This window comes from Mus caroli, chromosome 15 (assembly GCF_900094665.2).
Source record: "Mus caroli chromosome 15, CAROLI_EIJ_v1.1, whole genome shotgun sequence".
NCBI lineage: Eukaryota > Metazoa > Chordata > Mammalia > Rodentia > Muridae > Mus > Mus caroli.
The window spans coordinates 93,411,135-93,439,129 of NC_034584.1; the positions used below are offsets into that span (position 1 = coordinate 93,411,135).

The 27,995-nt window shown below is 52.6% G+C and overlaps 3 protein-coding genes and 2 long non-coding RNA genes across 5 annotated transcripts; 3 read left to right on the forward strand and 2 right to left on the reverse strand.

Annotated features, from left to right (window-relative positions):
• Positions 1-548: 548 nt before the first annotated feature.
• On the forward strand, positions 549-11,497 carry Smarcd1 (SWI/SNF related, matrix associated, actin dependent regulator of chromatin, subfamily d, member 1). The gene is made up of 13 exons (XM_021183697.2): positions 549-794; positions 1,390-1,577; positions 1,882-1,924; positions 2,029-2,151; positions 2,604-2,726; positions 3,645-3,761; positions 4,727-4,828; positions 5,046-5,207; positions 5,290-5,387; positions 6,828-6,963; positions 8,601-8,723; positions 9,668-9,769; positions 9,881-11,497. Exons 1-13 carry the CDS (start codon positions 618-620, stop codon positions 9,932-9,934), a joined length of 1,548 nt encoding a protein of 515 aa, XP_021039356.1. The 5' UTR covers positions 549-617; the 3' UTR covers positions 9,935-11,497.
• On the reverse strand, positions 927-2,630 carry LOC115029419. Its single transcript, XR_003834988.1, has 5 exons — positions 2,459-2,630; positions 1,917-1,947; positions 1,706-1,793; positions 1,301-1,589; positions 927-1,079 (listed from the first exon to the last, which is right to left on the reverse strand). It is a non-coding gene; the product is annotated as an uncharacterized LOC115029419 (long non-coding RNA).
• A 1,482-nt stretch (positions 11,498-12,979) lies between the features above and the next one.
• On the reverse strand, positions 12,980-22,271 carry LOC110310424. The gene is made up of 3 exons (XR_002379840.2): positions 22,116-22,271; positions 19,486-19,732; positions 12,980-13,285 (listed from the first exon to the last, which is right to left on the reverse strand). It is a non-coding gene; the product is annotated as an uncharacterized LOC110310424 (long non-coding RNA).
• Gpd1 (glycerol-3-phosphate dehydrogenase 1) lies at positions 14,894-22,818 on the forward strand. Its single transcript, XM_021183366.2, has 8 exons — positions 14,894-15,056; positions 15,557-15,734; positions 16,495-16,635; positions 17,446-17,584; positions 17,920-18,032; positions 19,507-19,740; positions 20,032-20,138; positions 20,985-22,818. The coding sequence occupies exons 1-8, from the start codon at positions 15,016-15,018 to the stop codon at positions 21,079-21,081; spliced, it is 1,050 nt and encodes a 349-aa protein (XP_021039025.1). The 5' UTR covers positions 14,894-15,015; the 3' UTR covers positions 21,082-22,818.
• A 600-nt stretch (positions 22,819-23,418) lies between these two features.
• Positions 23,419-25,417, forward strand: LOC110310845 (cytochrome c oxidase assembly protein COX14). The gene is made up of 2 exons (XM_021183962.2): positions 23,419-23,644; positions 25,013-25,417. The coding sequence occupies exon 2, from the start codon at positions 25,021-25,023 to the stop codon at positions 25,192-25,194; it is 174 nt and encodes a 57-aa protein (XP_021039621.1). The 5' UTR covers positions 23,419-23,644; positions 25,013-25,020; the 3' UTR covers positions 25,195-25,417.
• The last annotated feature ends 2,578 nt before the right edge of the window (positions 25,418-27,995 follow it).

Here is a 27,995-nt window from a genome sequence, read left to right on the forward strand (position 1 = left end):
GAACTCACTCTGTAGACCAGGCTGGCCTCGAACTCAGAAATCCGCCTGCCTCTGCCTCCCAAGTGCTGGGATTAAAGGCGTGCGCCACCACCGCCCGGCATGGGTTTTCTCTTAACTTGCTGATTTGTCTTTGCCACGACATTGATCTCCTTCGAGTTCAGCTTTTCCCGAACGAACGAACAGCACGTTTTCCTCTTTAGTACCCGGAGTCTGAGCAGTAGGAGAACGAAAAGCCAAGCAACCAGAATGCTTTGGAGAGGTAAATGCACTGGGCCGAGGTGAAGCATCACTCCAGCCGCCAGCGGGATGGATGGGCTGGGCTCTCTGATGGCTTTTTACCGTCCTCCAACCGCGTGGGGGCGCTCGCTCCCGGCACTTCTTTATCCGCACACCGCTTCTCTATGGTGCTCCCTCCTGGCCCGTGAAGGCGGGAGGGAGTGGTCAGCACGCCTTTCCCGCTAGTCGCCCCCTCTAGCCCGTAGTCTCGCTGCCCCGAGCCGCCTGTGCCCGCCGGCGGGCCGGGCCCACAAACAGCACAGGCGCTCGGGGGGCGCGCGGGGGGCGGGGGGAGTTCCGGTTCCGGTTCTTTGTGCAGCTGCAGCGGCGGCTCCGGGAAGATGGCGGCCCGGGCGGGTTTCCAGTCTGTGGCTCCGAGCGGCGGCGCGGGAGCCTCAGGAGGAGCGGGCGTGGCGGCTGCTCTGGGCCCGGGCGGAACTCCCGGGCCTCCCGTGCGAATGGGCCCGGCGCCGGGTCAAGGGCTGTACCGCTCTCCGATGCCCGGGGCGGCCTATCCGGTGAGTGGGACAGGAGGAGGGGCGCGCGGGCCGGGGGCGGGGCCGAGCGAGGGCGGAGGACTGACAGGGGTGAGGGAGAAGTGGGAGGGACTCCCTGGGGAGGGGCTCGGGCCGGGGGTGGAGGGGGGGGGGGGGGTTAGCATCCTTACCTGCTCCCGGCGGCATTGTTTCCGTGTGAGGAGTGAGTGTGGAACCAGGTTGGGCGAAGTGGGCCCTGGGATGGTCATGGAATGCAGAGGGGAGTGGGCAGCCCCCGTGTCCCCAGGAATACCCAGGCTGTTATAGCTGCAAATGGAGGTCAGCTTTAGAGGAGACAGTAGCTAGTAAAAAAGAAATGTAGGACTGACTAGACAAGTCTAGTGAGTCAGATCCGGCATAGACCAGAAAAATTTAGTATAATCTAGTTTTTAGACTATATTCTATGAAATCACTGAAGAAGGTCCAGTGACCGTATTTCAAAGAAGCAAAGGATTGTCTTGTTGCCCCCCCCCCCAGCCCTAACCCACCCCTGAAATCCAGGCTGCCACCATTTTTCCTTTCTTGGTGGGGCTAGCAAGGAAAAGTGTGACATCTCTGGGTCCTCTCCCTTCTGTAGAGACCAGGTATGCTGCCAGGTAGCCGAATGACACCTCAGGGACCTTCCATGGGACCTCCTGGCTATGGGGGGAACCCTTCAGTCCGACCTGGTCTGGCCCAGTCAGGGATGGACCAGTCCCGCAAGAGACCTGCGCCTCAACAGATCCAGCAGGTCCAGCAGCAGGCGGTCCAAAATCGAAATCACAAGTAAGATGACCCCTGGGGTGAAGGAAAGAAGGGTATGGGGGGTGGGGAGGCCTGTGAGGATGCTGGTGGTGGGCATTCAGAACCAGGAAGTCAGCGCTGTGGCACCAAATGGTGCTGCAGGGACTAACCCTCTTGAAGGCCTCATGATGCAGTGGAGTTTTGTTGGTCATGGGAGAGGTAGCGTCTTTAAATGGAGAGTCATTTCGTAGGCCTTGGCTGTAACCATAAACGAAGGTGCTCACAACACTGATCACATTCTGACTAGTTCCTATCCCAACCTGATCACAGTATTTATTCTGAACAGTGCAAAGAAAAAGAAGATGGCTGACAAAATCCTACCTCAAAGGGTGAGTGCAGCTGCAGAGGTCTCCTTGAAGGGGTAGTGACTTTGAGAATAGAAGTGGTCAGAGCGAGGGCTGCCCCATCCTATCTCTGTCTTTCTGTTTCTAAGATTCGGGAACTGGTACCAGAATCGCAGGCCTACATGGATCTCCTGGCTTTTGAAAGGAAACTGGACCAGACTATTATGAGGAAGCGGCTAGATATCCAGGAGGCCTTGAAACGTCCCATCAAGGTAACAGGACAGTACCAGGCCGAGGGTCAAGGGAGGGGCCCAGGTCTTTCTCCAGCTCAGGATGGAAAAATCAAAGGCACAGCTCTCTGTGGCATTTAAATTGCATCTTTCCCTTCCGCCTACAAGCCAGGAATTACATTAGGAGCACAGGAGTCTTAACAGCTGGCAGGGAAAGGGGCGGGGGAGCTTTCCAGGGCTCTAGCCAGAAATAGGCCCGTCCGCGCTTTTTGCTGTAACCACTTGCTACCTTGGGAACCTGCCACTTTGCACGATTTTGTCTCCCTAGTCCCCTGGTGCATTCACTTACACTCAGGCTCAGGTCGGGGCCTGTACACTTCCGAGTGGAGTCTTTGTCCCCCTGTAGTGAGCCAGCCAGTGAGGAGTCACTTGGGAGTTTTAGGGAACCTTGACTACCGAAGCTCCGCCGTCAGTCCTGTTTCTGCCTTCCTCAGCAAAAACGGAAGCTGCGAATTTTCATTTCTAACACGTTCAATCCGGCTAAGTCGGACGCGGAGGATGGGGAAGGGACGGTGGCTTCCTGGGAGCTCCGGGTAGAAGGCCGGCTCCTGGAGGACGTGAGTTCAAGGTCCACTGTGGTTGGTGCTCAGGGAGGGAGCTGCAGGGGTGGCACTGTGCCGGGTGCTTGGTGCTGTGTGCTCAGCAGGAAACCTGACTGCAGTTCACCACTCCTGCTGGGAGCTTCCGGGAGGGGGCTGGGGGGCTGTGTTCCCTGCATACAAAGACAATGGTCCTTTGTGTCTGCTCCCTCTGCTGGTTTTGTCCTGGGGTCTGGGTTGCTGTTGACTTGGCCCTGGCGATGCTGCCCTTTTGGATTTAGCAGCGTCAGTGGATGGTCTCAGTGGTCCGCATCCCCGCCCGCCACCCATCTGTGCTGAGCCTTTGAGGCCGTGTTTCCTCGCTTGAATCCTTGAGGTTATTTCTGTGTTCCCAGCTTTCCTTGGTGGTCCCACAGTTTAAGTGTGAGAGTCCCCCCAAGGCTTGGCTCTGTGTTGCTCCAAGGGGATGATCATCAGACTAATGAGCACCCCCGTGTAACTCTCCTCCCAGCAGCTCATGCTCACCCAGTGCTGCGCTCTGGCATTATTGTTAGCTGTGCTGGAGAACCAGAGCCTCCTGTGGGCAGTCCGGGCTGCTTGCTGGTCATGTGCTCTGTCCAGATAAAGGCAGATTCTGTTCCACTGCCTTTTGCCTGTGATTCATTTGCCCTCTGCTGCCAGGCTCTTCTCTGTTCCAGTGTGCTTTGTTGTGTTAATGGTCAGGCTTAACTTGCCTTCCTTCACAGTGGGAAGTCAGAGACCCTGTCATTGTTAGTGCACTGCTGTGGCCAGGGCTGACTCAGTGGCTGCCTAGCCGTAACTAGAAGATATTTCCCCAGTGGAGTTAGAAATTGCTTCTTAAGGAACTCCATCCTGGGGACTCCTTTCTGGCCTTGTGTAACCACACACTCCACCCACTCCCCATCTCTTTTCTAGGCGGCCTTGTCCAAATATGACGCCACCAAGCAAAAGAGAAAGTTCTCTTCATTTTTTAAGTCCTTGGTGATCGAACTGGACAAAGACCTGTATGGCCCAGACAACCATCTGGTAGAAGTGAGTAGTTCTGCCTTCCAGGCCTTAACGTTTTTCAGGGGATGATTAGCCCAGGTTTGCACATTGGCCTCTAGGCGGTGCTAGCTGTGCTCTTGGTAACTGATTTGACTCACTTGTTGCTGTCCTGACTGCTGCTCCCAAAGAGATCTTGGTAGAGTGGGGAGTCCTTACACTGTGAACGATCTCTGCGTCTTCCTTTAAGTGTTGGCGGGCTGTGGTTACTGGCATGTTTTATTTCTTGATAGCAGTTTCTGTAGCTAACGGGTGACTAGTAGACTCATGGAGCTCCGGCTTGTCGGGTTACTGACCTGTATCTTCCTTGTGGCCCCTGACCCTTTAGGTTTATCCTTCAGATAGCCAGGAACACTTAACACCTGGTTGTACAGTGTTTCAAAGACTGTGTTAGCAGCAAGTGTTGTGGGGACATAAACTAGAGTGGCCTACTGCTCCCTGGGAACTTAACCTGCCCCTTTCTTTACCACTGTAGCTGCAGCCCCTTATCTCCAGCCACTAAGAGACATGGGAAGTAAGTCACAGAGTCGGTAGAAATCTGTAAAGTGCTTGATTTGATAGCAGTAGCGTAGAGTAGCTAGACCTGTGGCCTAGAGTCAGCTCAAGTTGTAGCTCTGTAACATACTGACTGTAGTGTGTCGTAGACTCATAGACAGCTAGCCCTCAGTACATTGAAGCTTGGGTTGCTGTTCCATGTATAAAAGTCACTTTGTGAGACTATGACTGGGAATTTAAGCCTTTTTAAGCGCAGCCATTTCAAACAGGATTAGAAGGTTCTGCCTACATAGACAATAATTCCAAAGCCATATGTATTTTTAGAGATGCCTTAAGCTGTTGCTCTTCCCCAGTAGCCTCAGTAATCAAAGTTAAATGTTGAGTTATTACCAACGCGCGTCCCTCCCACCCCAGCTCTTCCTCTGGGAGAGTACACCCTGACACCTTCCTCTCTGCAGTGGCACAGGACTGCCACTACCCAGGAGACCGATGGCTTCCAGGTGAAGCGGCCAGGAGATGTGAATGTACGGTGTACTGTCCTGCTGATGCTGGACTACCAGGTATGCTTTGAAGGTGTGAAGCAGTCCAGCTTTCACGGCCATAGTGCATGAGTTCTTACTTGGAAGGGTCGAAGTCTATAGCAACAGCAAGTGAGTCTCTCTGTCCTCTAGCTTCGCCATCCAGATTTGCCAATGTTTGTTAGATTGAATGTGTTGCTGTACAAAAGACACATGGAGCCAGCTCGTTAGCTTCTTCTGTACTCTTGGTTCCCCGCAGCCCCCCCAGTTTAAATTAGACCCTCGCCTGGCTCGGCTCTTGGGCATCCATACCCAGACACGTCCAGTGATCATCCAAGCACTGTGGCAGTATATTAAAACACACAAGCTCCAGGACCCTCACGAGCGAGAGTTTGTTCTCTGTGACAAGTACCTCCAGCAGGTATGTGAAGGACACCTTCTATTTTGGGAGTCTTATCACACTGAATGTACCGATTTGTAGCCTCCCCACTTGTTCCCCTCAGATCTTTGAATCTCAGCGGATGAAGTTCTCAGAGATCCCTCAGCGGCTCCACGCCTTGCTTATGCCACCAGAGCCCATCATCATCAATCATGTCATCAGGTGAGTGTGTGCTGGAGCCCGCCCGCCCGCAGACCAGTGAGTGTGTGCTGGAGCCCACCCACCTGCAGACCAGTGAGTGTGTGCTCGCGCCCGCCTGCTTGCCTGCAGAGCAGCTTGCACCCATTGTCATTGTCATTGTCAGGCTGCGGCTGCAGAGGTCTTGTTGGATGCGCCTGGTCTGTGTCTGTTTAAATGACATGAGCTCCTTGCTGTACTAAAACTGATGGTGACACCAACTCGTGCTTCCTGTTAACTCTGCTCACCTGTGCGGGGGTTTGTGCCCTGAAGGTGACTGGTGTGGTGGCATGCTCTTCTCTCTGGCCCATGCTAGAGTGTTACTGGCTGGACGTGGGCCAGCACTGTCATAGCAGGGCCTCACTTCCCCTTGGAAACTAGTTACAGCTCCCACTGTGGTGGATCAGCAACCACCACCTTTTTTTTTTCCTCAAGACAGGGTTTCTCTGTGTAGCCCTGGCTGTCCTGGAACTCACTTTGTAGACCAGGCTGGCTTCTAACTCAGAAATCCACCTGCCTCTGCTGGGATTAAAGGTGTGCGCCACCATGCCTGGCAGCAACCACCTTTTTAAGAAAGACCCAGTCAGACTCCAACTCATGCTTTGTTTTCTCATAATTTGGAAGATAAAGAGCCGTGTGCCTGTCACATACCAGCCTTCTTTGTTCCATGTTACAACCCAGAGGCCCGTGTTTCCTTAGTCCCTAAGCCCCTCACCCTGTAGTCGCTCTATAGCTTGTACAGAAGCTGGACTCCTTTTTGTTGCTGGTTTTTTTCATCAGGGTTTCTGTGTAGCCTTGGCTGTCCTGGAACTCACTCTGCAGACCAGGCTGTCCTCAAACTCCAGAAATCAGCCTGCCTCTGCCTCTTGAGTGCTGGGATTAAAGACGTGCGCCACCACTGCCAGCTTGGACTCCTGCTCTTAAAACTTTTCACAAAATATCTTTGGTGCTACTTGAATTTTATGACTTTCATAAAACCAAGCTCAGACCAGCAAGATGGTTCAGCAGGTTAAAGGCTCTAGCTGTCTGGCCTGACAACCTGACATCAACCCAGCACCCATGTGATAGATGGAGAGAACTGGTCCCACAAATGGTCCTCTCACCTGTAGAGTGTGTGTGCGCGCGCACACACACACACACACACACACACACACACACTAAGTAAATGCAATGAAAACCAAATTTAGTGAGTTACAGTTTGTTACTCAGAGACAGGCTATATCATACGTTATATCTATTTAGAGTACAGACATCTGGAGATACAGCTCCATACAGGTCTCAGAAGGAAGATGTAGAGTGTCTCCTCTGTGCCCTTTGACCTTTGCAGTCGCTTCGTTTCCCCCTCATCCCTGGACCATCTTTCTGACGTTGGCAAGTAGGTCTCAGGGACAGCCATTTACTGAACCCTGTTGCTTTCCTCCCCAGTGTGGACCCAAATGACCAGAAAAAGACCGCGTGCTATGACATTGACGTGGAGGTGGATGACACACTGAAGACCCAGATGAACTCTTTCCTGTTGTCCACTGCCAGCCAGCAGGAGATCGCCACTTTAGACAACAAGGTAGGGGTCTCTGTCCCTCCCCTCCATCATAGCTCCTCGCTGCCTTTTGATTTTTGGTTTTAACTAAAAACATATTGATATCCAGAACCAGCACATGCCAGGCTGTTGGCAGTGTTGGGTGATAAGTGGAGATAGGCTCGCACGCATGCACCTAGAGCTGCCTGTTACCTTCTAGGTTTTGGTTTTGGTATTTGGTTTTTCGAGACAGGGTTTTTCGGTGTAGCCCTGGCTGTCCTAGAACTCATCCTGTAGACCAGGCTGACCTCGAACTCAGAAATCCGCCTGCCTCTGCCTCCCAAGTGTTGGGATTAAAGGCATGCGCCACCACTGCCTGGCTACATTTTGTTTTTGTTTTCAGCATTTCTAGTCCATCTCTCCCTTGTAGACTAGGCTGGCCTTAAACACACGATGATTCTCCTACATCGTGTTCAGCAGAGAAGCCATGGTGGCTCTGTGCATGAAATGAGACCCATGTTTTTAAAGACCCAGGCCTGTACCTAGCCCAGTAAGGCAGTAGTGGACTCTCTTCCTGCATTTCCTGCTCTTCCCGCTCTTCCTGCTGCCACCATTGGTACTGTTAACACTATAGGCAGAGTTGCTGTAGGCAAAGCCAAAGTGCCTTGTGACCACCAGAGATAACTTATGTCTGAGCTGTCCTGGGAGAGTAGGTGCCTCACCTAAATTCCAAAGGGTAATGACACGAACAGCTGGGGAAGGAGCACAGCAGTGCTGTGGGGGGAGGGGGAGGGAGAGAGAGAGGGAGGGAGGGAGGGAGAGAGGGAGAGAGAGAGAGAGAGAGAGAGAGAGATATGCAGAAAGCTAAAGCTCCCTTTCATCAGCCTTGGGAAGCAGGCATGGTGCTTCCCTCCTGTAACCCCAGCACTTGGCAGCAGAGGCTGCAGGCACACCACAAGTTCAGGGCCAGTCTTGTGTACATAAAGAGTTCCTGGCCAGATGACCTCAAAACCAGCATAAGAAGTATAGAGCTCTCTGGCTGAATGTGACACAAGGTGCCAGGGTGCCACTAGGGCTGTAGGAGCCTGGCTGTAAGCTTTGATCTGGGGAAAGCACGTGCAAGCCTTCTTCATGGAGGCTCTAATGCTCTTTGCACTAGCAGGGTAGGAGGAGAGAGCTGATGGGGGAGATCTGGAGCAAGTCCACTTCAGAGACCAGACTCATAATCTGTGTGAGATACGTCAAGGTTCTAGAGTTCTGTTTTGACAGTCACAGTAAAGGAATGGGGCCCCTGTTGGATGGGGCTGAGAGGAGGTCGGCCTGGGGTGGAGAGTTGTCTGCAGTAAGATTGAGAAGAGGAGGAGTGGGAGGAGATGTTAGAGAAAGGGGAACCACTTTAGTTTGGGAGATTTCAGCCCAGGTGTCTTGAGATGTGGAGAGAGCACGTGGGTCTGTTGGAAGGTGGCGGGTGATCAGATGGTGGTGCGTGTTGAAGACACTGAAAGCACAACTTCCCTTACCTGGATAGAAGCAAGCATGCTGCTTTCTGAAGGGGGCCAGAGGGCTGCAGGAGCTCTTAGACCCAGGGGACTCTGGGCAGCAAGCCCAGCAGTGCCAGCCTGCATCTGCCTTTACCTCATAGCTTCCCTGCCTTGAACATGGAGCACGCTTCTTCCTTTCAGATCCATGAGACGATAGAGACCATCAACCAGCTGAAGACCCAGCGAGAGTTCATGTTGAGCTTTGCCCGAGACCCTCAGGGTTTCATCAATGATTGGCTTCAGTCCCAGTGCAGGGACCTCAAGGTAAGAGCCTGAGAAAGACCCAGAGGGACTTAGGGAGTGCAGCGTGTGGTCACTTTACTCCTGTGCAGAGGCTGGGGGAACAAGTGAGGGACCACCGTTTTTGTTTTTTGTTTGTTTTAGTACATCTCAGGGTCCATGCTATAGTTGATAAAGGGAGTAGATGCAGGACATGAGGAATATTGTCAGTGCTTCCCAGTGTTGTCTCTGGACTCCCAGCTGTTGGGACTAGAACTGAGGATCTGGGCTCTGCTCTCCCCCAGATGTATTCCATCGGGAAAACACAGGCTAGTGTGACTAAAACGTTGGAGATGCTTCCCAGGAGAAGAGCGTCGTAAGCCTAGACGGGAACACGCACCTGGGTGTCACAGCTCAGGTGCTTGGTGTGCTGTGACTGCTGTGGCCAGCACAGCAGAAAGGGCACCTGGCAGTGACTTAATGGGTGCTTGGGTCACGTGACTTGGGTGTCATCTTGGTTTTTTTTTTTGGCCTGCTGGGTCTTTTGAAGAAACCTGACCCAAACTGGGTAGCTTGAGCAATGGGGATCGTCTCCCAGTGGTGGAGACTGGAAATCCAGAGTGAAAGTGACAGGGTTGGTCTCTGCTATGCTCTCTGCTAGCTTCTGGTGACCCTGGGTGTCCCTCGGGTCAAGCTTGCTGTCTTCGTGTGTCTTCACATTGTGTCTGTGTATCTGTCTTTGTCTACATTTCCCTCCTTCGTAAGGACACCAGTTATACTGGATTGGGGCCAATCCCAATGAGCTCACCTTAACTTGACTATCTGCAGAGACCCTATTTCCATATCAGGTCACATTCACAGGTGCTGGGGAATTAGACCTTGAGCATCTTTGGTGGGGGCTGGGGGCAGGCAAGGGGTACAGTCCAACTGAGAGCAGCTGTGAGAGCAGGAACCATGTTGTCCTGTCCTCCCACTCCCCCCACCCCCAGACGATGACTGATGTGGTGGGTAACCCGGAAGAGGAGCGTCGTGCTGAGTTCTACTTCCAGCCCTGGGCTCAGGAGGCTGTGTGCCGATACTTCTACTCCAAGGTTGGTGCTGTCTCTGGGGCGCCCAAGGGAGGTGACACAAGGCAGGACCAGTGGTGTCAGCTGACTGCCAGCCTTTGGTATCTCCAGCTTGCATCTCCATTTTCTCTGCAGGTGCAGCAGAGGCGGCAAGAGTTAGAGCAAGCCCTGGGAATCCGAAACACATAGGGCCTCTGTGGCCCTAGCCTGGCTGCACCGATTCCTTGGGCCCTGTGCTGCCTGCCTCAGTGTACCTGTCTTGGTCTTGCTTGAGGCATTCCAGGGGACTTGGCTCCAGGACAGTGTCACAATGAAGAGGGTGTCACATTTCTGTCTCACAGTCACCTGTTATCCCGTCATGTACCCCAGGCCCCCCCCCCCCCGCCTCAGCTCCTCCCCATCAGGCTCCTGTGTGCCTCTACCTCCCTATCCTACATAGGACCTCTAGATAGTGTTAGAGAACCACAGAGTGGGGACCCTCCTGAGGTCAAGGTGGTCTTGAGGGAGACCAACTACACTGATCCTGCCCTTGCCAGGAGACCTAGGCCTTGGGAGCTGTCCCAGTCTGAGCCTCAGGCCTACCGGCAGTGTGTAAGCTAGCTGCCCTTGGCCCTCCTGGTAGCCTGACTTCTTCCCTCCCCTCCGAAGGTTGGGGCAGAGGTTCCTTTACCTCTTTCTTGCCCTCTGGCAGTAAAGGAGCCTGGGCTCTCGGGCTTCACTGAGCCCCGGGTTGGTCCCTGCCCTCTGGACTTAACCTGCTGTCTCAGTGTTGTCTGACCCCTTAGTGGGGTCCATGTCAGTATTGGAGTGTGTTTTGAACTGTTGCTCCCTCCCACACACTCCCATAGCCGCCCAGTTTAGGACTTCCCCACACCTGCCCTAACCCACTCTTTTGGGTTGGGGATCTTGCCTTTCCTTGTCATTCCCAGCAGAGACTGTTCCTTCCTGCTGTTAGAGGAGTGGCTTGTTCATTCACTCCACCCTGCCCCCTCCTGTAAATGGAGAAACAGGCCTGAAATCAAACGGGTAAAGCCCTAGGCCATCCCTGTCTTCCTGTCCCATGTCTGCCCAGTTGAAACCCACTGGTGGCTTCCCGGGCACTGAGGAGTAAAAGCGCCTAGGGCTGGAGAATAGGTCTGAAATGGGTTTGTGACTCCCCACCCCCTGCCCTGCCCTCAAAGCTTCAGGCCCCTCAGGGAGCAGCAGGACGTGGGATCGAGGCCCCTTGGGACGGATGCTTTGCATCTTCCAGGGAAGCCTCCGATTCTTCCAGGTTTGTCACCCAGAGTTAGCATGTCCCAGGCTCGCAGACAACACTGCAGGGTGGGAGACAGCTGGGCACAGGGGGATTCCGTTGAGCATGGGCTCTGAACCCACAGAACTGACAAAGCCCCTGCTTCCCCACCCCCACCTCAGGCTCCTGCGAGCAGTGCTCCTGCACCCTTCCCAGCCTGTTCTGTACTGGGGACAGCCGTCTTCTCCCTGTCCTCCCCATGTCCTATATCCACCCCTCCCCTTGGAAGGTTCTCCCCACAGTGACACTGGACAGCCCTGGGGCAGTTGAGCCCCAGCCTGGCTTCTGGCTGGAAGCGCGATGAGGAGACTTAGCACTCCACAGTGTCCCTGGTGGTAACTGTTCTTATTAACTGATTGTGTTTTGTTTTGTTTTGTTTTGTTTTCATGGACCAAAATTTTTTTTGTACTGTCTCCTTACTGATGTCACCCAGTTTTAATAAAAGACTTTTGAAGAGCGGGTCCCTGCTGTCTGGAGGGGTCACTGTGGGTCCCTGCTGTCTGGAGAGGCCACTGTGGGTCCCTGCTGTCTGGAGGGGTTGCTATGGGTCCCCGCTGTCCAGGGAGTCACTACTGTAGTGCCATCAGGGTTAGGCTGCCCAGTGCTCTCTTACTTGAGAGATGTTTCTTGAACACTGGTGATTGCCAGTTGTACTGGGCTCTGGGGGTCTGGAGAAATGAGTCTTTTCCCTGGGGACTCTAGGTCGTATCAGAGGCTTGTGACCTCGGCAGTGCCCTTGGGATAGTCGCTTCCACCACCTCCATCATGATCAGACAAGGCAGTGGCACTGCTGGTGTCTCCCTCGTCCTTGAAATCTCCAGGTCACTTGCTGGCTGGAACAAGCTGTCCTTGGCATCCGCGGGCCCCTTGAGCTTGATGAAACTGGGCTCTGTTCTCCCTAGGGTGCCCATCCAGCTGTTGCCAAGGCCCCGGTGACAGCAGGTATCTCTGTTTCCCATACAAACCACCAAACGCATCAACCTCATTCTTTTCAGGTTCCACAGACGGCCCCAAGATAGCAGGGTTCTCTTTGTGTTGTATTCCTGTGTATGTAACCAAGGCTGACCGTAAACTTACTATGCCACTGCCTCCTTCTCCCCAAGTGGAGATTACAGATGTGTGCCATTACAGCGCCCAGTGTAAGAAGTCTATTTTTTTGTTTGTTTTTTTGGTTTTTCGAGACAGGGTTTCTCTGTATAGCCCTGGCTGTCCTGGAACTCACTCTGTAGACCAGGCTGGCCTCAAACTCAGAAATCCGCCTGCCTCTGCCTCCCAATTGCTGGGATTAAAGGCGTGCGCCACCACACCCAGCTAAGAATTCTGTTCTTAAACCCAGTGTGGATGGCCGCTTTAGTTCTGTGTTGAGTAGATAGATAGGGCTGCCTAGCTGGCTGCTCAGACATCTGAGATGCTCCTTGGGAAAAGCAGGCAATGCCTGCAGTTCTACCTGTTTCCACCGGGGGGCTCACAACCTCCTACTGCACTCCTGCCCAGGAAGGTGTGGAACATTGGATTAGCCACTGCCACATCCTGTAGTCACAGCTGAAAAATCTTACTCATTGGTACGTTGACACACGCCTTTAATCTCCACACTAGGGAGGCAGAGGCGGGAGGGTCTCTGAGTTCCAGGCCAGCCAGGATTACAAAGACCCTATTCACAAAAAAGTGAATAAAATCTTACCCACTGAGTAGCTGGGTGTCTGCTGAGTAGTGTTGTCTGTCTGCTGCCAATCTAGAACATCCTGGCTTCTCTGAGTTGAGAGGGTTAAAAAAAAAAAAAAAAAGAGGTGTAATCACTGGGTTTAGATAGAGCGGGTGACTGAGCTGGCATCTGTTTTTACCCAGGCTAATTGCACGTGTAATGAGTGGCCGATGAATCATCAATTCCAAGCAGATATGGCACAGCCTGCTCTTGGAGAGGCTTTGGTGGCACAGACAACTTCCTGTTAACGAGCATTCCCTTTCTTCCTGCGTGAATGGCCACGTGCTTTGTCTCTCTACACAGCCTAATAGGATGTGGGGCAAAGAGAGGCGGGAGTATTTAGGCAAAAACAAGGCATCCGTTTCAGGCATAAATGCCCATTCTTTAGGGTTCCTATCATATGTGCCAGGGACAGGAACATCCTTTCTCTTCCACCCCTCGTAATCAGCGCTCCCAGCTGGCGGCCTGGCACCGGAGCCTTCATCTCCGTGCCAGTGTGATAAAAGAGTGGTCTGTGGGAGGCTAGCTCTACATCAGGCAGAATCTGATAGAAGAAAAACAGCTAGCTACTGATTGATTTCAGTGACTCTCCCCATCATGAGAGACTGCCTGGCCCCGAGACCATGACAGGCTGCCTCTGTGTAATCCCCGATCTGAGAAAAAGACAAGCTTCCAGTCCTGACCTCCTACCCACTTCTCCTCGCCGCTGGTGGCATTGGTGACACTCCCCTCTAACCTAGTGCTGATTACTGTCCCTGGCCAGGGGTAGCCTGGGGGGGGTGGGTGGCAACACTCCATTAGTGGTGTGCCAAGCCAGGAGGTCTGCACATGAGCTTACAGTGGCGCCTGCCCTGTGGGTCAAGGTGCAGCACTGGAGGGCGAGGAGCCTGCGCTGCGCTTTCCAGAGTGGCTTGGAAACCCGAGCTCCTCCTTTTAGTCAAACAGATGTCTGTGGGTGCCATGGAGCCCACACTGCTGGATATGGGCCTGCCTTTCTCCCCATCTCCCAAAGCTACACACCGGCATCAGAGACCACGGAGCTCCGGAGACATGGCTACCCTTGAGTTTTAGAAGCTGGTGCTGTAACTCTGGCTTCTCATGCCCTGTCTAGAGTCTGTAAACCGGCTGTTTAACTTAAGAGTCCCTGTGGGATAGGCAGAGCCTGAGAGAAGAAATTGAAGGGAGATCAGGCTTATCCAGGAGCATGTGTTGGCCCCCACTTTCTGCCCTTCCTGAAGCCTGGAAGGAGTGTGGGCCACGTGTCACCAGTGGCCTTTGACCTTCCTTCCTTCCCTTTAGAGACCTTCAAACGGAGATTATCTGAGGTGAAGGGGCAACCTGTGGGTCCCTGACCTGTGAGTAACCAAGATGACCTTGTTATTTTTAGTTTTCCAAGACAGGGTTTCTCTATGTAATCCACTATCTGGGAACTCGCTCTGTAGACCAGGCTGGCCTCAAACACACAGAGATCCACCTACCTCTGCCTCCTGAACGCCGGGATTAAAGGTGTACACCACCATGTCCATTTTCTCCCCGGATATTTTAATCCTTGGTCGGGGGGGAGGGCGTACACCAAAGCAGCCCCTTACTGTGTATGTGGTATTGTAGTATTATTCCCTAGAAGGTTTTCACATCCCTTGAGCCCCTCACCCAGAGCCTGTGGTGGAGCTACCATCATGGGAATGACACTGGAACAGCTGAGGATCTGGGGGAGGCACATGCTAGCTAGCAAGAGTGATGAGGCGTTTGCCTTTGAAAACATCGCTCGTCACTGATGCTAGTGGTTTTTTTTTTTTTTTNTCTCTGAAACAGAGTCTCACTGTGTAGACCAGACTAGCCTCAAACTCATCGAGACCCTCTTGCCTCTGCTTCCCCAGCACTGGGATTAAAGACACGCACCAACATGCGAGCCCTGCTAGTTGCAGTTTATTTCAGTGCTGGAGACTGAAAGGCATGGGGGGGCAGGGGGGACTGTTTCTTGACCAGACTCAATACCAATGCGTAGGTGGGGAACTAAGCCGAGGCCAAACGAGGGAAGAAGCTGGCCAGCACTGTCAGCTGGGAACCCGAGAGGAAAAGCTGGCCTGGCCTCAGCCTCAGTCCTGTTCTCCACCTGTCTGTCCCCTTTACTACCCTTTCTGCAGGCCAGACTCCTAGTCCCTGGGTGCCAGCCTCTGGGCCACCTCAGGGGCGGAGCTTGGCTGCACCCACGTGTGGTGGAGTTAAATACTCAGAGCCCACACCCGCCGGGACAGAGAAACAGCAAGCAGCACCATGGCTGGCAAGAAAGTCTGCATTGTCGGCTCCGGCAACTGGTGAGTGGTTCTGTGAAGGGCATGGGGGGAGGGAAGGGTTCTCTGAGGGCTGAGGGGCTCCGAGGAGGGAGGCTGGGTGAGCAGGAAACGGGCAGAGGGTAGGAAATGCCCTCAGGAGCCGGCTGGACTCCTGCTGCCATTTCCAGTGCTTACGGTGCACAGGACAGTCTGTGCCCAGCCTCCCGGCTGTGCCCGCCTAGGCGCTGCACCTGTTCACCACAGGAAGGTGAGCAGAGTGCTATTGCCTTCCGTGCCTGAGAAGCTGCCTGCGCGGTGTAGGGAAGGCTAGCCCACCTCCCCAGCAGCAAAGACTGGATAGACTGAATCTTCTATTGCCAGTCGTGGGAAACACATTCATCATAGGGGACCAGGGTGGGGGTAGGGAGGTGGAGTGACGTGAGAGGCGGGAGATAAAAAAAAAAAATCCAACAAGCTTTTTGAGTTCCTCCCCCTCCTCCCTGTCACCCTAGTCTACTTTCCTGTGTTTCCTCTCCCGCCAGGGGCTCAGCCATTGCCAAGATCGTGGGTAGCAATGCAGGCCGGCTGGCACACTTTGACCCACGGGTGACCATGTGGGTGTTTGAGGAAGACATCGGGGGCAGAAAGCTAACTGAGATCATCAACACTCAGCACGAGAATGTTAAATACCTGCCAGGGCACAAGCTGCCCCCCAATGTGGTGAGCTCCAACTCGATGTGAGAAGAGAGAGAGAGGCAAGGAAAGGACGCAAAAGTGACTTCGAGGAGGTGCCTCCTTCCCAGAGGCGCCCGCTGGCCTGGTGGAGCAGCAGGCAGGGTGCTCTAGGCCTGGAGTACTTCCCATTAAGCCCCTATATTACTCTTTTGGATTCTTTCTGGAATCTGAATGTACCACCCCTTAGAGGTGCTAGGTAGAAAAAGAGGGGTCTCCATGGCAACCGAAGACTGGTTCTCAGGCTCCCGGACTCGGGGTCCAACTCCTCCTGCCTGCCCTGAACTCTAATCCTGTTACTCATTCACTGGTTATTAGCAGATCTGAAGGCTGATCATTGGACTTTTGGTCTTTGGTCAAATCCATATGGCGCTCTCCTCACCTAGAAAGGGGGGACAGAGAGTCCACAGGGAGACCGGAGCTCCCACTGCCAAGTTCGGGCCCCTAAGACGCAGCAGTGATGAAATCTTAGTTGGTTTCTTCCCCCTGCCAGGCCTAGGCTGCCTTTGGCAGTCTTCACTGACCCATAGCCAAGGGCTAAACGTGTGGCATGTGGAGGCAGGCGTGTTCTAGGAAGCTTCAGTGTCCCAGGAGAGCTGGGGACAGGGAACACAGAAGTTCTGATAGTTCCTGTTAAAGTCTCAAAAATCCCTCCCCTAACACTGGCTTGGAGATCTTCTGTAAGGGGGTCCCCAGGGGACTAGGAGAGGTCTACCAGGCACACGAGAGCTTCTGCTCTCCTTCACAGGTGGCCGTCCCAGACGTGGTCCAAGCTGCAACAGGCGCTGACATCCTGGTTTTTGTGGTACCCCATCAGTTCATTGGCAAGATCTGTGACCAGCTCAAGGGCCACTTGAAAGCCAATACTATTGGCATATCTCTTATTAAGGTACCAGAGATGCTTTGCGTGTTTGGGGATGAGGTGCAGCTAACTTTTGTGGGATGTGGGGGTAGATAGAGGAGCGTAGAAAAGAATATACAGAACGAGACTGAGAACCCGGATGGAGATGAAGAACCCGGACAGAGATGGGAGGGATTGGCTTTGGAGAGAGTAAAGGGGCCGGGTGTGGGGCGCACACCTTCAATCCTAGCACTCGAGAGGCAGAGGCAGGCGGATTTCTGAGTTTGAGGCCAGCCTGGTCTACAGAGTGAGTTCCAGGACAGCCAGGGCTACACAGAGAAGCCCTGTCTCAAAAAACCAAAAAAAAAAAAAAAAAAAGAAAAAGAAAAAGAAAAAAGCAAGCAAGCAGTTGGGGCTGAAGTATAGCTTAGTGGCAGAGAGTTTGCCTAGCATGCATGAGGTCCTGAGTTCAATCCCTAGCAATCTCCCCAGAAAGGGGAGGGAGGAGGGAGGCAGAAAGAAAGACAGAAAGAGAGAAGGAGAGGGAGAGGGGACAAGGGGGGAGGGTATCAGCTGCTGGGCTACTTAACAAAGACAAGACAGCTTTGGAGGCAGATGTCTTAGAAAAGAAGTGGATTGGGGTGTCTAGGGGGTTCCTTGTGGGTATAAGGAGTAGGATGCTTCTAAGAGGTAGGCTGGATAAGCTGTGTGTGGGTGGGAGTTTGCTGAGATGGATTGGTCACTGCTGTCTGCTATGCTCACAGCAAGTCTGGGCTGGGTAGGATTGGGGCAGAACCTCTGGAAAGGGGCACAGATGGGCCTGAAGGACAGCTTACCTGAGCTCCACCCTCTGCCCAGGGGATAGATGAGGGCCCCAACGGGCTGAAGCTCATTTCTGAAGTGATTGGGGAGCGCCTTGGCATTCCCATGAGCGTGCTGATGGGGGCCAACATTGCCAGCGAGGTGGCTGAGGAGAAGTTCTGTGAGACGACCATCGGTGAGATTCCTGTACACACCACGCAGCCCCAGCTGCTGCCCAAGCCCTTGGCTATTGGTCCCTCCACAGCAGGGAAAGAAGAAAGTCTCAGAGGGGAGGGGAGGGGAGGGGAGGGGGCAGAGGGTGGGACATCAGGGATGGGGCTATGAGTCTTGTTTGTGTGAGGGACAGTTGAATTGTTACTTTGTACCATGCACCTGTTGTCCCAGCTTCTCAGGAGACTGAAGCCCAGGAGTTCTGGGCCAGCCTAGGCAACACAGCAAGAGCCCAACAGACCATCTTAAGGATCAAAATAAGAGGTTGTCCCTCCAAGCTTCACCCCTTCTCTACTTTAGGCTGCAAGGACCCGGCCCAGGGACAGCTCCTGAAGGACCTGATGCAGACACCCAACTTTCGCATCACTGTGGTACAAGAGGTGGACACAGTGGAGATCTGTGGGGCCTTGAAGGTGAGAGGATACGGAGATGGCTTTGGAGTGAGGAGAAGCCCGCCAGTGGGCCCAGCTGAGCTCTTTCAGATTGCTGGAACCAACTCTGGCATTTGGGCAGCATCCCCACTGCCCCATTCACAGCAGGGCATCCAGGCTTGCTGACTCTTAACCTTAACCAGTCAGCAGTGGGTCCTCTTCCTCCACTCCACTTAGACCTCCTCTGAGATGGACGCAGCCTGTGTGATGGTCCAGTGTGAAGAGATGTCAGGGTTAATGAAAGAGAAGACGTTCAGGGTAAAGAGCTTGTCACACAACAACAGGGAACAGATGGCCAGAACTATGGTGGCACGTGCCTTTAATCCCAGCACTCGGGGGACTCGGGAGGGGAAGGCAGATCTCTATGAGTTAGTGGCCGGTCAGGGACTACATAGTGAGGCACTGTTTGAAAAGAAAAAGGGGGCAGGGGAAGAGTGACTCTCACAGGGAATGTCAAGAATAAATATGAGCCGGGCGTGGTGGTGCACGTCTTTAATCCCAGCACTCGGGAGGCAGAGGCAGGTGGATTTCTGAGTTTGAGGCCAGCCTGGTCTACAAAGTGAGTTCCAGGACAGCCAGGGCTACACAGAGAAACCCTGCCTCGAAAAAAAAAAAAAAAAAAAGAATGCAGAGGTAGGCAGATCTCTGAGTAGGCCTAGGGAGATGATTCTGTTGGTAAAGAGCTTGTCACACAAGCCTGATGAGGACTTGATTCCCCCAGAACCCATGCTGAAAAGCTAGGCTCAGTGGTAACTCCAACAGTGAGGAAGCAGAGGGGTGAGGTTCCTGCAGCCTGCTGGACAGACAGTCAAGCTCAACCAGTGAGCTCCAGGTTCACCGAGAGATGCTATCTCAAAACCAAGGTTTTCTGGGCATCGTGAGGTACGCTTTTAATCCCATCACGTAGGAGGTAGAGGCAGGTGGTTCTCTGTGAGTTTGAGCCTAGCCTGGTCTACACAGAGATTTCTAGGCCAGCTAAAGTTATATGGTGAAACCCTGTCTGGCAAATTAATTATTATTATTAACAACACTGGAGAGGTAAACCATGACAATCACTTCCACACATATAAGCTCACAGATATATCTACACATCCACACAAACGCACACGCCCACACGCCACATGGGAAACCAGGAAGCAGAGATCTTGGTTTAAGAGGAGGCCACATTTCTGAGTTCGAGGCCAGCCTGGTCTACAAAGTGAGTGCCAGGACATCCAGGGCTACACAGAGAAACCCTGTCTCGAAAAAAAAAAAAAAAAAAAAAAAAAAAAAAAAAAAAAAAAAAAAGGGGCCAAAAAAAAAAAAAAAAAAAAAAAAAAAAAAAAAAGAGGAGGCCACACCGTGGTTCATTGATGGGTTTGCCAAGGCTGATACAGGCAGCACGGGGAGGTGCAGAAGGCTCCAAGTGGAGCCTCTGGAGAGGCAAATTTCTCACCCGTGTCTCTACTCCTCAAAGAATATAGTGGCCGTTGGGGCTGGCTTCTGTGATGGGCTTGGCTTCGGTGACAACACCAAGGCGGCGGTGATCCGGTTGGGGCTCATGGAGATGATCGCCTTCGCCAAGCTCTTCTGCAGTGGCACTGTGTCCTCGGCCACCTTCCTGGAGAGCTGCGGGGTCGCAGACCTCATCACGACCTGCTATGGGGGGCGGAACCGCAAGGTGGCAGAGGCCTTCGCTCGCACTGGAAAGGTAGGCAGGGAGATGTCAAGGTCGGGGAGGGGTGATGATGTGCGGGGCAGGTGTTCCCGCAGCCAGACCCTGTCTCAGATTGGATAGTGACTGACTGGAATGTGGCTCAGTGGCAGAGCACTTACCTATGCAGAGTCCGCATGAGGCCCTGCGTTCAACCACGGGAATGGAGAAATTGTTTGGAACAGGGGCCATTACTCCTCCGCCCCCTCAAGATCCCACTTTCCACCCGACTTTCCTGCTCACACAGCACCCTCTCCCACTTCCCTTCTCATGGCATCCTCTTCACAGTCCATTGAGCAGCTGGAGAAGGAGATGCTGAATGGGCAGAAGCTACAGGGGCCCCAGACAGCCCGGGAGCTGCACAGCATTCTCCAACACAAGGGCCTTGTGGACAAGTGAGTGTTTGCCAGCGCCCTTGGGGGAGGAGTCACAGGTTGGTTGCCGCCCCTTTCCCCATCTTCTTGAACCCCCACACAACCTGTGCAATGGACAGAGAGAGCTTGGAGTGTCTGGGGTGCCGAGTATCTTCAGCCAGTCCACCCTCTATCTATGATCTTTCCACTAGCTGCTTGGCCCCTTCTGCGTGGTCTCCCCTTTCTTGGCTCATGGCTTTCGATATAGGGAATAGCCAAGCGGGGATGATAAGAAACAACTGGCTTAGTACACCAGCATATAGAACATAAACTACATCTTTGCTACTTTATCATACTGGACCCATTTTACAACCGGTGACACTGAGGTCCAGAGAATTGAATGGTTTACTTGTTAAAAACCAAACAATATTTTTTTTTTTTTATACTTCTTTTTTTTATTTTTTTTTTTTTTTTTTTTTTTTTTTTTTTTTTTTTTTTTGGTTTTTCGAGACAGGGTTTCTCTGTGTAGCCCTGGCTGTCCTGGCACTCACTTTGTAGACCAGGCTGGCCTCGAACTCAGAAATCCGCCTGCCTCTGCCTCCCGAGTGCTGGGATTAAAGGCGTGCGCCACCACGCCCGGCCCAAACAATATTTAAAGCCCGCATGCGACTCAGTCAAGCAAGTGCAGGATGCTAAGGATCAGAGTGGATGGCGACCTGACCCCAAATCCCAGGGCCAGGAATTCAGATTCCTGGCAGGTAGCAACTGGGGGCTGAACTCCAGGAGGCTAGGGAAGTGGTGAGCTAGCACTGAGTCTGGACCTGGGTGGGCATGCATGTTGAGGGTGGACTGTGTGTAGGGAGTGAAGCTTAGGCTCTTTCTCTCTAGGTTCCCCTTGTTCACTGCGGTGTACAAAGTGTGCTATGAGGGCCAGCCAGTGGGCGAATTCATCCGCTGTCTGCAGAACCACCCGGAACACATGTGAATGGGGCCAGGGCCCAGGACAGGCAGCCCCTTTGCCCCAACGGAGACAAGTGGAAGGAAGCGCGTGACACCCGTCATCAGCACTGTCTCCAGGACTCCCCATCTAGCAGAGTCCTCCCTGAAGGACCCTGAGGACAGGAGGCTGCGGGGCTCAGCTACACACCTGGAGGTGCTCGCCACAGAATCCACACTTCCTTGCTGTCCTCTGGGAAGTGTAGAACTAAGCCCCGGTGCTGCCTGCTCCAGGGGTGGGGTTGGGGGAAGGGAAGGCGCCAAGTCAAGGGCTGCCGGTTGCTGCCTCACACACACTGGGAACCAGTCCCAAGTCCCATTAAGTGACTGAAGAAGCACTTCAGCCACAGGAAAGATGGGGCAAAGGCTGCCAAGGGAAGGGTCTGGATGCCTGAGCTGACACAGACCCCAGAGACCCTTTGGCCGACCTCTGCCAGGCCCCACGCAACATCAACGATCTCACTGTTTGCTAACAAAATACAAAGCTCTCAAACAACCCGTTTTAACTTCTCCTAGCAACTCCTGCTTCCTCAGAAGCCTCTACTTCCCCCTCCCCCAGGCTACGCTGGCACAAGAGTTGCTCTCCACAGGCATCTCTGGCCCTGGGGCTCTCCATTCTTCCCAGAGACTTCCTGGTTCCTGGAGCTTTGTCAGGGCCTCCCCACCCTGTGTGACCTTTCCCAGCTTTCCCTTGCCCGCACCCAGCTGCCAGCACCCTCTTTGGGGAGCAGGAATCTAATCTGCTGACAGAGAGAGCTACACTCTTTTCACAGCAGGCTCAGATGGCTCAGGCTCCCCTGACCTTCCTATTTGTCCACCTCCCCAGTTAGGAGCTCCGAAGTATCAGCCAGCCCCTCCTACTGCTGACCTTTCTTCTCAGGGTCCTCCCCACAAGGCCACTTCTCTCTGCAGTCACCACCAACTTCACGTCTAACAGAATGTAGGATTTATAGCTTATCGTCCTCAGGGCTGTCAGCCCATATTCTTGACTCTGCCCTTTCCTCTTGCCGAAGTCGTTCTCACCCAGCCTGGAAGGCCACCACATTTGTAGGCTTAGAACCAAGGAGCAGCTCAAAGGTTCAGTAGGTTTCCACAAGGGTTGGTGGGTCCTAGTCCAAGGCCAGCTGTCCTCGAAACAGAACGAGGTCCTCATGAGATCGGACCCACACACCTCAGGAGCTGGGGAACTCGAGGGAAGGACAATTGAAAACTGCCTGCCCTGGGGTGAGGGAGATCAGAGGGGGATGGGAGTCTGCTTTGCACTGGCCCTGTTCCAAAGTTGGGTGGCAGCAGGAGAATGTCACAGATCAGCAGCCTGGAGCGCTAGCTAAAAATAGCCCCGGGAGCTGGAGGTTTCTCTCTCCACCAGGGGTCTCCATTTCGCGTGTGGCAGCAACTGGCACACCGTGGCTCTGGCCAGCTTGATATTAAACTAACATACTAAGGTGCCAGGCCCCTCTCTGCTCCTAGCCTTTAAGAATTTCGTCTTAGCAGTGAAGGTCAGAGCTATCGGGTAAGGTGAAGGGGGGGGGGGGCTGTCATCGATCCCGACTGGGCTGGAACCCTCCCACGCATGACTCAATTCAGAGCTGTTCCTTGGGAGACTGGGGCGGGATGCAGACAGATTCCAACACCTTAACCTATGTTTGCTCCGTCAGTCAACTGTGAATCTGAGGCCTTCTGTCAGGCCACTTGTCTACCCAATAAAGTGTGGTTTTTCCAGAAACTGGAAGAGTTGGGGGAGTTTATGTGGCAGTGTGTGGGGTCATGTATCACTGCGTGCATGTTTTACTCAATGTAAGACAAGAAGTGGAAAAAATCATCCCTGTTTAATAGCAGCCACACTCGGGCATCAATCGGCATTGGCGTCCACTCTGCTCAAAGCCTCCACCTCCACCCCCGTCCCCTTTTGTGCTTCGTATCCCCTCCTCCACCCAAGCTGTCAGCCAGTCTTCCCGCGCTTCTTAGAGGGTCTGTCACGTCGCCTGACTGCGAGGATGTCGCGCACAAGGCAGAAATATTAGCGAGTCACCCTCCCATCCCCCGACTCACCCCCTACACCCCTTCTGTGGCCTCAGTAGTGCTGGTCCAGCTGAGGTCGGATCCTCCGGATCACCCTGTAAAGGGCCGCTCCGGGCGCTAGGGGGCGCTAGGCCCACCGCTGGAGAATTTCGAGGATCTACCTAGCTACAGCTTACGTCACTGAGCTTAGACTGCGGATTGGCTAATGCTGAGCTAAAATTTTTCCGGTTTTCCAAGGAGCGCTCTTGATGGAGCAGAACCACAACCCCCAGAATTCAATGGGCCTTTCCGAGAGGAAGACTAGACTGAGCGTGCGTAAGAGAGAAGTGGAAGCCGGAAGTTCAAGGCTGGCTCTCGCTTCAGTGGGCGAGTTTTCGCAGGGGGTGTCGGGTCCTCAGCGGGGCTGAGCACCAGTGGCTGAGGAGCTGCGCGTTGGTGACTGCCTCTCTCTACCCTGCGGCGGCCGCGCGACTCTGCGAGTGGCAGACTGAGCAGGCATCGCTCTGACGCGGCCGAGTTGCAGCCTCCAGGTAGGCCGCGGGCCGGACGGCCAAGCGCCCTCGCCTTCCCCCCACGCTCTCCTGCTCGGCGCACCGCGCCCCCTGCTCCGCGGGTCGCCGCTTTGCACGCAGTTCCGCTGCTCCCCGCTCCGAGTCCCTGCTGTCCCCTGTGCCCCGCACCGCGCGTCCTCGGCCTGTGCCCTTGAGAGCGCGCGGCTCCTAGTCCTTGCGCTGTGCTAGCTCCTGCAGGCTCCCCGGCTGTCATAGTCCGACCGCCTTCCTGGTGTGACTGCGGCCTGGCTGTCCTCCCTTCTGAAACTGCTCGCCTCAACCCCACAGCCCCTCACGGTCCCGCAAAGCCACTTATTTCTCTGAGGTCCTCGCCACCTTCTCTGATCCTACAGAATATGAGGTTCATAGCTTACCTTTATGGGCTCCGTTAGTCAGAACCAAGCCTCTCCTAAGAGGGCTAAATGACAGAAGCTAAGCTCGGGTGGTTTTAGGGCTGTGATCCTTATTTGTTTTGTAAAGGATGCCCATCAGATGAAAACCTTCTGCCAATCTCAAGAGTTTCTTTTATTTCCAAAGTTAATCCTTGTATCTGGGTTTCTAATTTCAGGGTTTTATTGTTGTTTGTTTGTTTGTTTTTGAGGTTATCTCGAATTTGCTTCTTTTTGCCCCCCCCCCCTTTTTTTAAACAGGGTCTCATGTAGTTCATACTGGCTTGGGATTCATTAAATAGCTAAGGATGATTTTGAATCTAGGATCCTCCTGCCTCCACATCCAGAGTGCTGGGATTTCCAGCATATACCACATGCTCTGTTTAATGCAGTTCTGGGGACTGAACCTCTGGCTTTGTGCCTGCTACACTGAGTTACATCCCACTTCAAATCATACTCAAATCTTCTCTATCAGTGAACAAGGTGAAATTAGCGTTTCACCAGGGCGAAGTGACTCTGGCACTCTACAGGGAGGATTCCCAGACACACACATCCAAAAGTCAGGTCCTCTCGTGGGAGCAGAATTTGACTACCACAATAAGTAGCCTGATTAAAATATGGTTCTGAGGCTGGAGAGGTGGCTCAGCAGTTAAGAGCCTTAATGTTCTTCCAGAGGACCCAGGTTTGATTCCTAGTACAGTCTGGGTGGGCTGGTCACTTTTTAAGCACAAATAAGGAGAGCCTGTGTTACCTCTGATGGCATCGCATCATATACACCTGTTTCCGGCCTTCTGTACCTCGGGTGTAGACATTTTGAGTCAGAGCTATGAAACTGCCGTGCTTAACCCTTTTAAGAGCAGCCACACAGGAGTCACCAACATAGGATGCATCCATGAAGATGAAAATAAGGAAGGAGGAGAGGCCTGTCCTGCAGACCAACTCTAATCTGTCTTTGTAGGGGAAGACATGCCATCTGCCAAGCAGCTAGCCGATATCGGCTACAAGACCTTCTCTGCCTCGATGTTGCTCCTCACTGTGTATGGGGGTTACCTCTGCAGTGTACGAGCCTACCGTTACCTCCAGCTGCGCAGTGCCAGGCGCCAGGCTGCAGAAGAGCAGAAGACCTCAGGAGTCCTGTAGAGCAGCGAGGCCTGAGGCCTGCGGCCCGAAACGGAAAAGATTTTCCTGCACGTCAACCCTGGCAAGAACTAGGCCTCGATGCCTTTCAAACCTGCTGGGCTAAAATGCCTCGGTTTCTGTAGTGCTACTAGCTTGTGCCGTTCTGACAGTTTATGGAGGCCATCAAGTAAATGGGAATGTGAGGGTGAGGTTTATTACAGAGATTAAATATTTTGCTTTGTTTGTGTTTTAGTGGTTCTGTGTACCCAAAGAGTATATGGATCGTAGAGGTGTGGCCTTGAGCTCTCTCAAAGCTTGGTCTCTCTTTTTCTTTCCTGTTTTGTTTGTTCAAGACAGAGTCTATGTAGCCCTAGCTGTCCTGGGACTCTATAAAAGACTAGGCTAGCTTGAACTAAGAGAGATCAGATCCTCTTGCCTCTGCCTCCCAAGTGTTGGGATTAAAGGCCTGCACCATCACGCCTGGCAGTATCTTTCCTACTGCTGTGAAGACACCATAAAAAGTTACCTTATGGAAGTGTTTATTTGGGGCATATCGCCTCAGAGGGGTCCATGACCACCACCGTGGTGGGGAGCGTGGCAGCAGGCCAGCAGCCATGGCCCTAGAGAAGAAGCGGAGAGCTTACATCTGATCCACAGGCACAAGGCAAAGAGCTAACTGGAAATGGCTGGTTTTTAAAACCTCAAAACCACCCCCCTGGTGACACACCTCCCCTGGCAAGGTCACACTCCCACTTTTTCCCAAACAGCTCTACCAGTTGGGGACCAAATATCAAATTTATGACCATATGGGGGCTGTTCCTTTTTTTTTAAAAAAAGATTTAGTTATTTATTACAGGTAAGTACACTGTAGCTGTCTTCAGACACCCCAGAAGAGGGCAAGGCATCAGGTCTCATGACGGATGGTTGTGAGCCACCATGTGGGATTTGAACTCAGGACCTCTGGAAGAGCAGTCAGTGCTCTTACCCACTGAGCCATCTCTCCAGATCCTAGGGGGACCATTCTTATGCAAACCACCACATTTGGGTTTCTGGACCTTAGTTTTCGTCACCCCATGAATGTAGACATCCAGTTTTAGCAGTAGTATCAGGGTGTAGGATCATGGAGAAAATCTGCCCCAGCATTTGTGCATTTGCCTAAATTTTTCGGTCAAAGACCACAGAGCTTTGTGCAGGTCATATATAAATAAACATGTCCTCTACTACTGAGATGCACCTTGCAGTGACCCTTCTGCCTCTGCTCCTCAGGTGTGGAGATTGCAGTTGCATTTTTGTGCCTGCCATATATTTTTATGAGTCTCTATATTACAGAACCACACCTAAGAATACAAAGGAGGACGTGAGAGCTCTGGCAGAGGACCCAGCTTCATTCCCCAGCACCCACTGGCAATAACGAACCATCAGTAATCCAGTCCTAAAAGATCTGACTCCCTCTTGTGGCTGCCATGGGCACTGCATGCACATGATGCAGATACACGTGCAGGAAAAACACCCGTACACATAAATCTTTAAAAAATTTTTAATTAGCTGGGCAGTGGTAGCACGCACCCTTAATCCTAGTACTCAGGAGGCAGAGGCAGGTGGATTTCTGAGTTCGAGGCCAGCCTGGTCTACAGAGTGAGTTCCAGGACAGCCAGGGCTACACAGCAACCCTGTCCCTAAAAACAAAAAGTATAAATAAAAAAAAAAAAAAGTACAACTTTTAAAAAAAGATTTATTTGATGTATGAGTGCTCTGTCTGCATATGCACCCACATGCCAGCAGAGGGCATCAGATCCCATTATAGAAGGCTGTGAGCCACCATGTAGTTGCTGGGAATTGAACTCAGGACCTCTGGAAGAGCAGCCAGTGCTCTTAACCAAGGAGCCATCTCTCCAGCCCAACTTTTTCTTCGTTTTAAAAGAAGATGTCTGGCTCATGGGTCTATACGTTGCAGTGCGCAACCCATCAGAGAGAAGCAGGCAAAACCAGTTAAGAGTGTAACTATATTAGGATATCTTGGACCAAGGTATAGCTTGTCTAAATAGTGACACTTGCCAGGTATGATGGTACCTCTGAGAGTTCTAGGCCAGCCTGACTTTACAGTACAACCCTGTTTCAAAGGAAAAAAAAAAAAAGTAGAGCAAGTAGAGCTGTCTACTAGAAGCAGCAGGAAGTAGTATTCATGGTTCTAACACCAGTTGGCCATTATCAGGATGGCCATCTCAAAAAATAAAAGATATAGGCTTTCAGTATCTCTTTTGAAAAAAACATACATGTCCATGTTTCTATAAAGGATGTAATGAAAATGTAAAGACTATGTAACATGACATAAATGTAGAGAAGATGTCAAGTGTCAGCGAGATGGCTCAGTGGGTGAAAGTGTTTGCCTCCACCCTGATGACAACCTGAGTTTGATTCCTGGGACTCCGTACATGGAAGGAGAGAACTGGCTCTCAAAAGTCAACCTCTGATTGTCACACGTGGTGGTGCACGTTTTTAAACCCGGCACTCAGGAGGCAGAGGCAGGCAGATTTTCCACGTAGAACAGAGTTCCAGTGCTACAGAGGCCCTATGTCAAAAAAGAAAAAAGTATCTCTGAAAATACATGTGAAAATAAAGATTGAATATTTAAAAATATATTTATCCTGGGTCAGCACCAAAAACATTCTTATGTTCTGTATTACTTTTGTCAAGATTTAAAGTGTAGGTAAGGGGCTGGAGAGAGAGCTCAGCAGTTAAGAGCACTGACTAGTGGGGCAGTGGTGGCACACGCCTTTAGTCCCAGCACTTGGGAGGCAGAGGCAGGTAGATTTCTGAGTTCG

Excerpts from the sequence above, each read along its gene's own strand:
- Smarcd1 (XM_021183697.2), top strand. The coding sequence starts at position 618 with ATGGCGGCCCGGGCGGGTTTCCAGTCTGTGGCTCCGAGCGGCGGCGCG. Across the intron at positions 2,152-2,603 it reads CCTTGAAACGTCCCATCAAG|CAAAAACGGAAGCTGCGAAT; the intron begins GTAACAGGACAG and ends TGCCTTCCTCAG. Across the intron at positions 5,208-5,289 it reads GTGACAAGTACCTCCAGCAG|ATCTTTGAATCTCAGCGGAT; the intron begins GTATGTGAAGGA and ends TGTTCCCCTCAG.
- Gpd1 (XM_021183366.2), top strand. The coding sequence starts at position 15,016 with ATGGCTGGCAAGAAAGTCTGCATTGTCGGCTCCGGCAACTG. Across the intron at positions 16,636-17,445 it reads TTGGCATATCTCTTATTAAG|GGGATAGATGAGGGCCCCAA; the intron begins GTACCAGAGATG and ends CCCTCTGCCCAG. Across the intron at positions 19,741-20,031 it reads CCTTCGCTCGCACTGGAAAG|TCCATTGAGCAGCTGGAGAA; the intron begins GTAGGCAGGGAG and ends TCCTCTTCACAG.
- LOC110310845 (XM_021183962.2), top strand. The coding sequence starts at position 25,021 with ATGCCATCTGCCAAGCAGCTAGCCGATATCGGCTACAAGACCTTCTCT.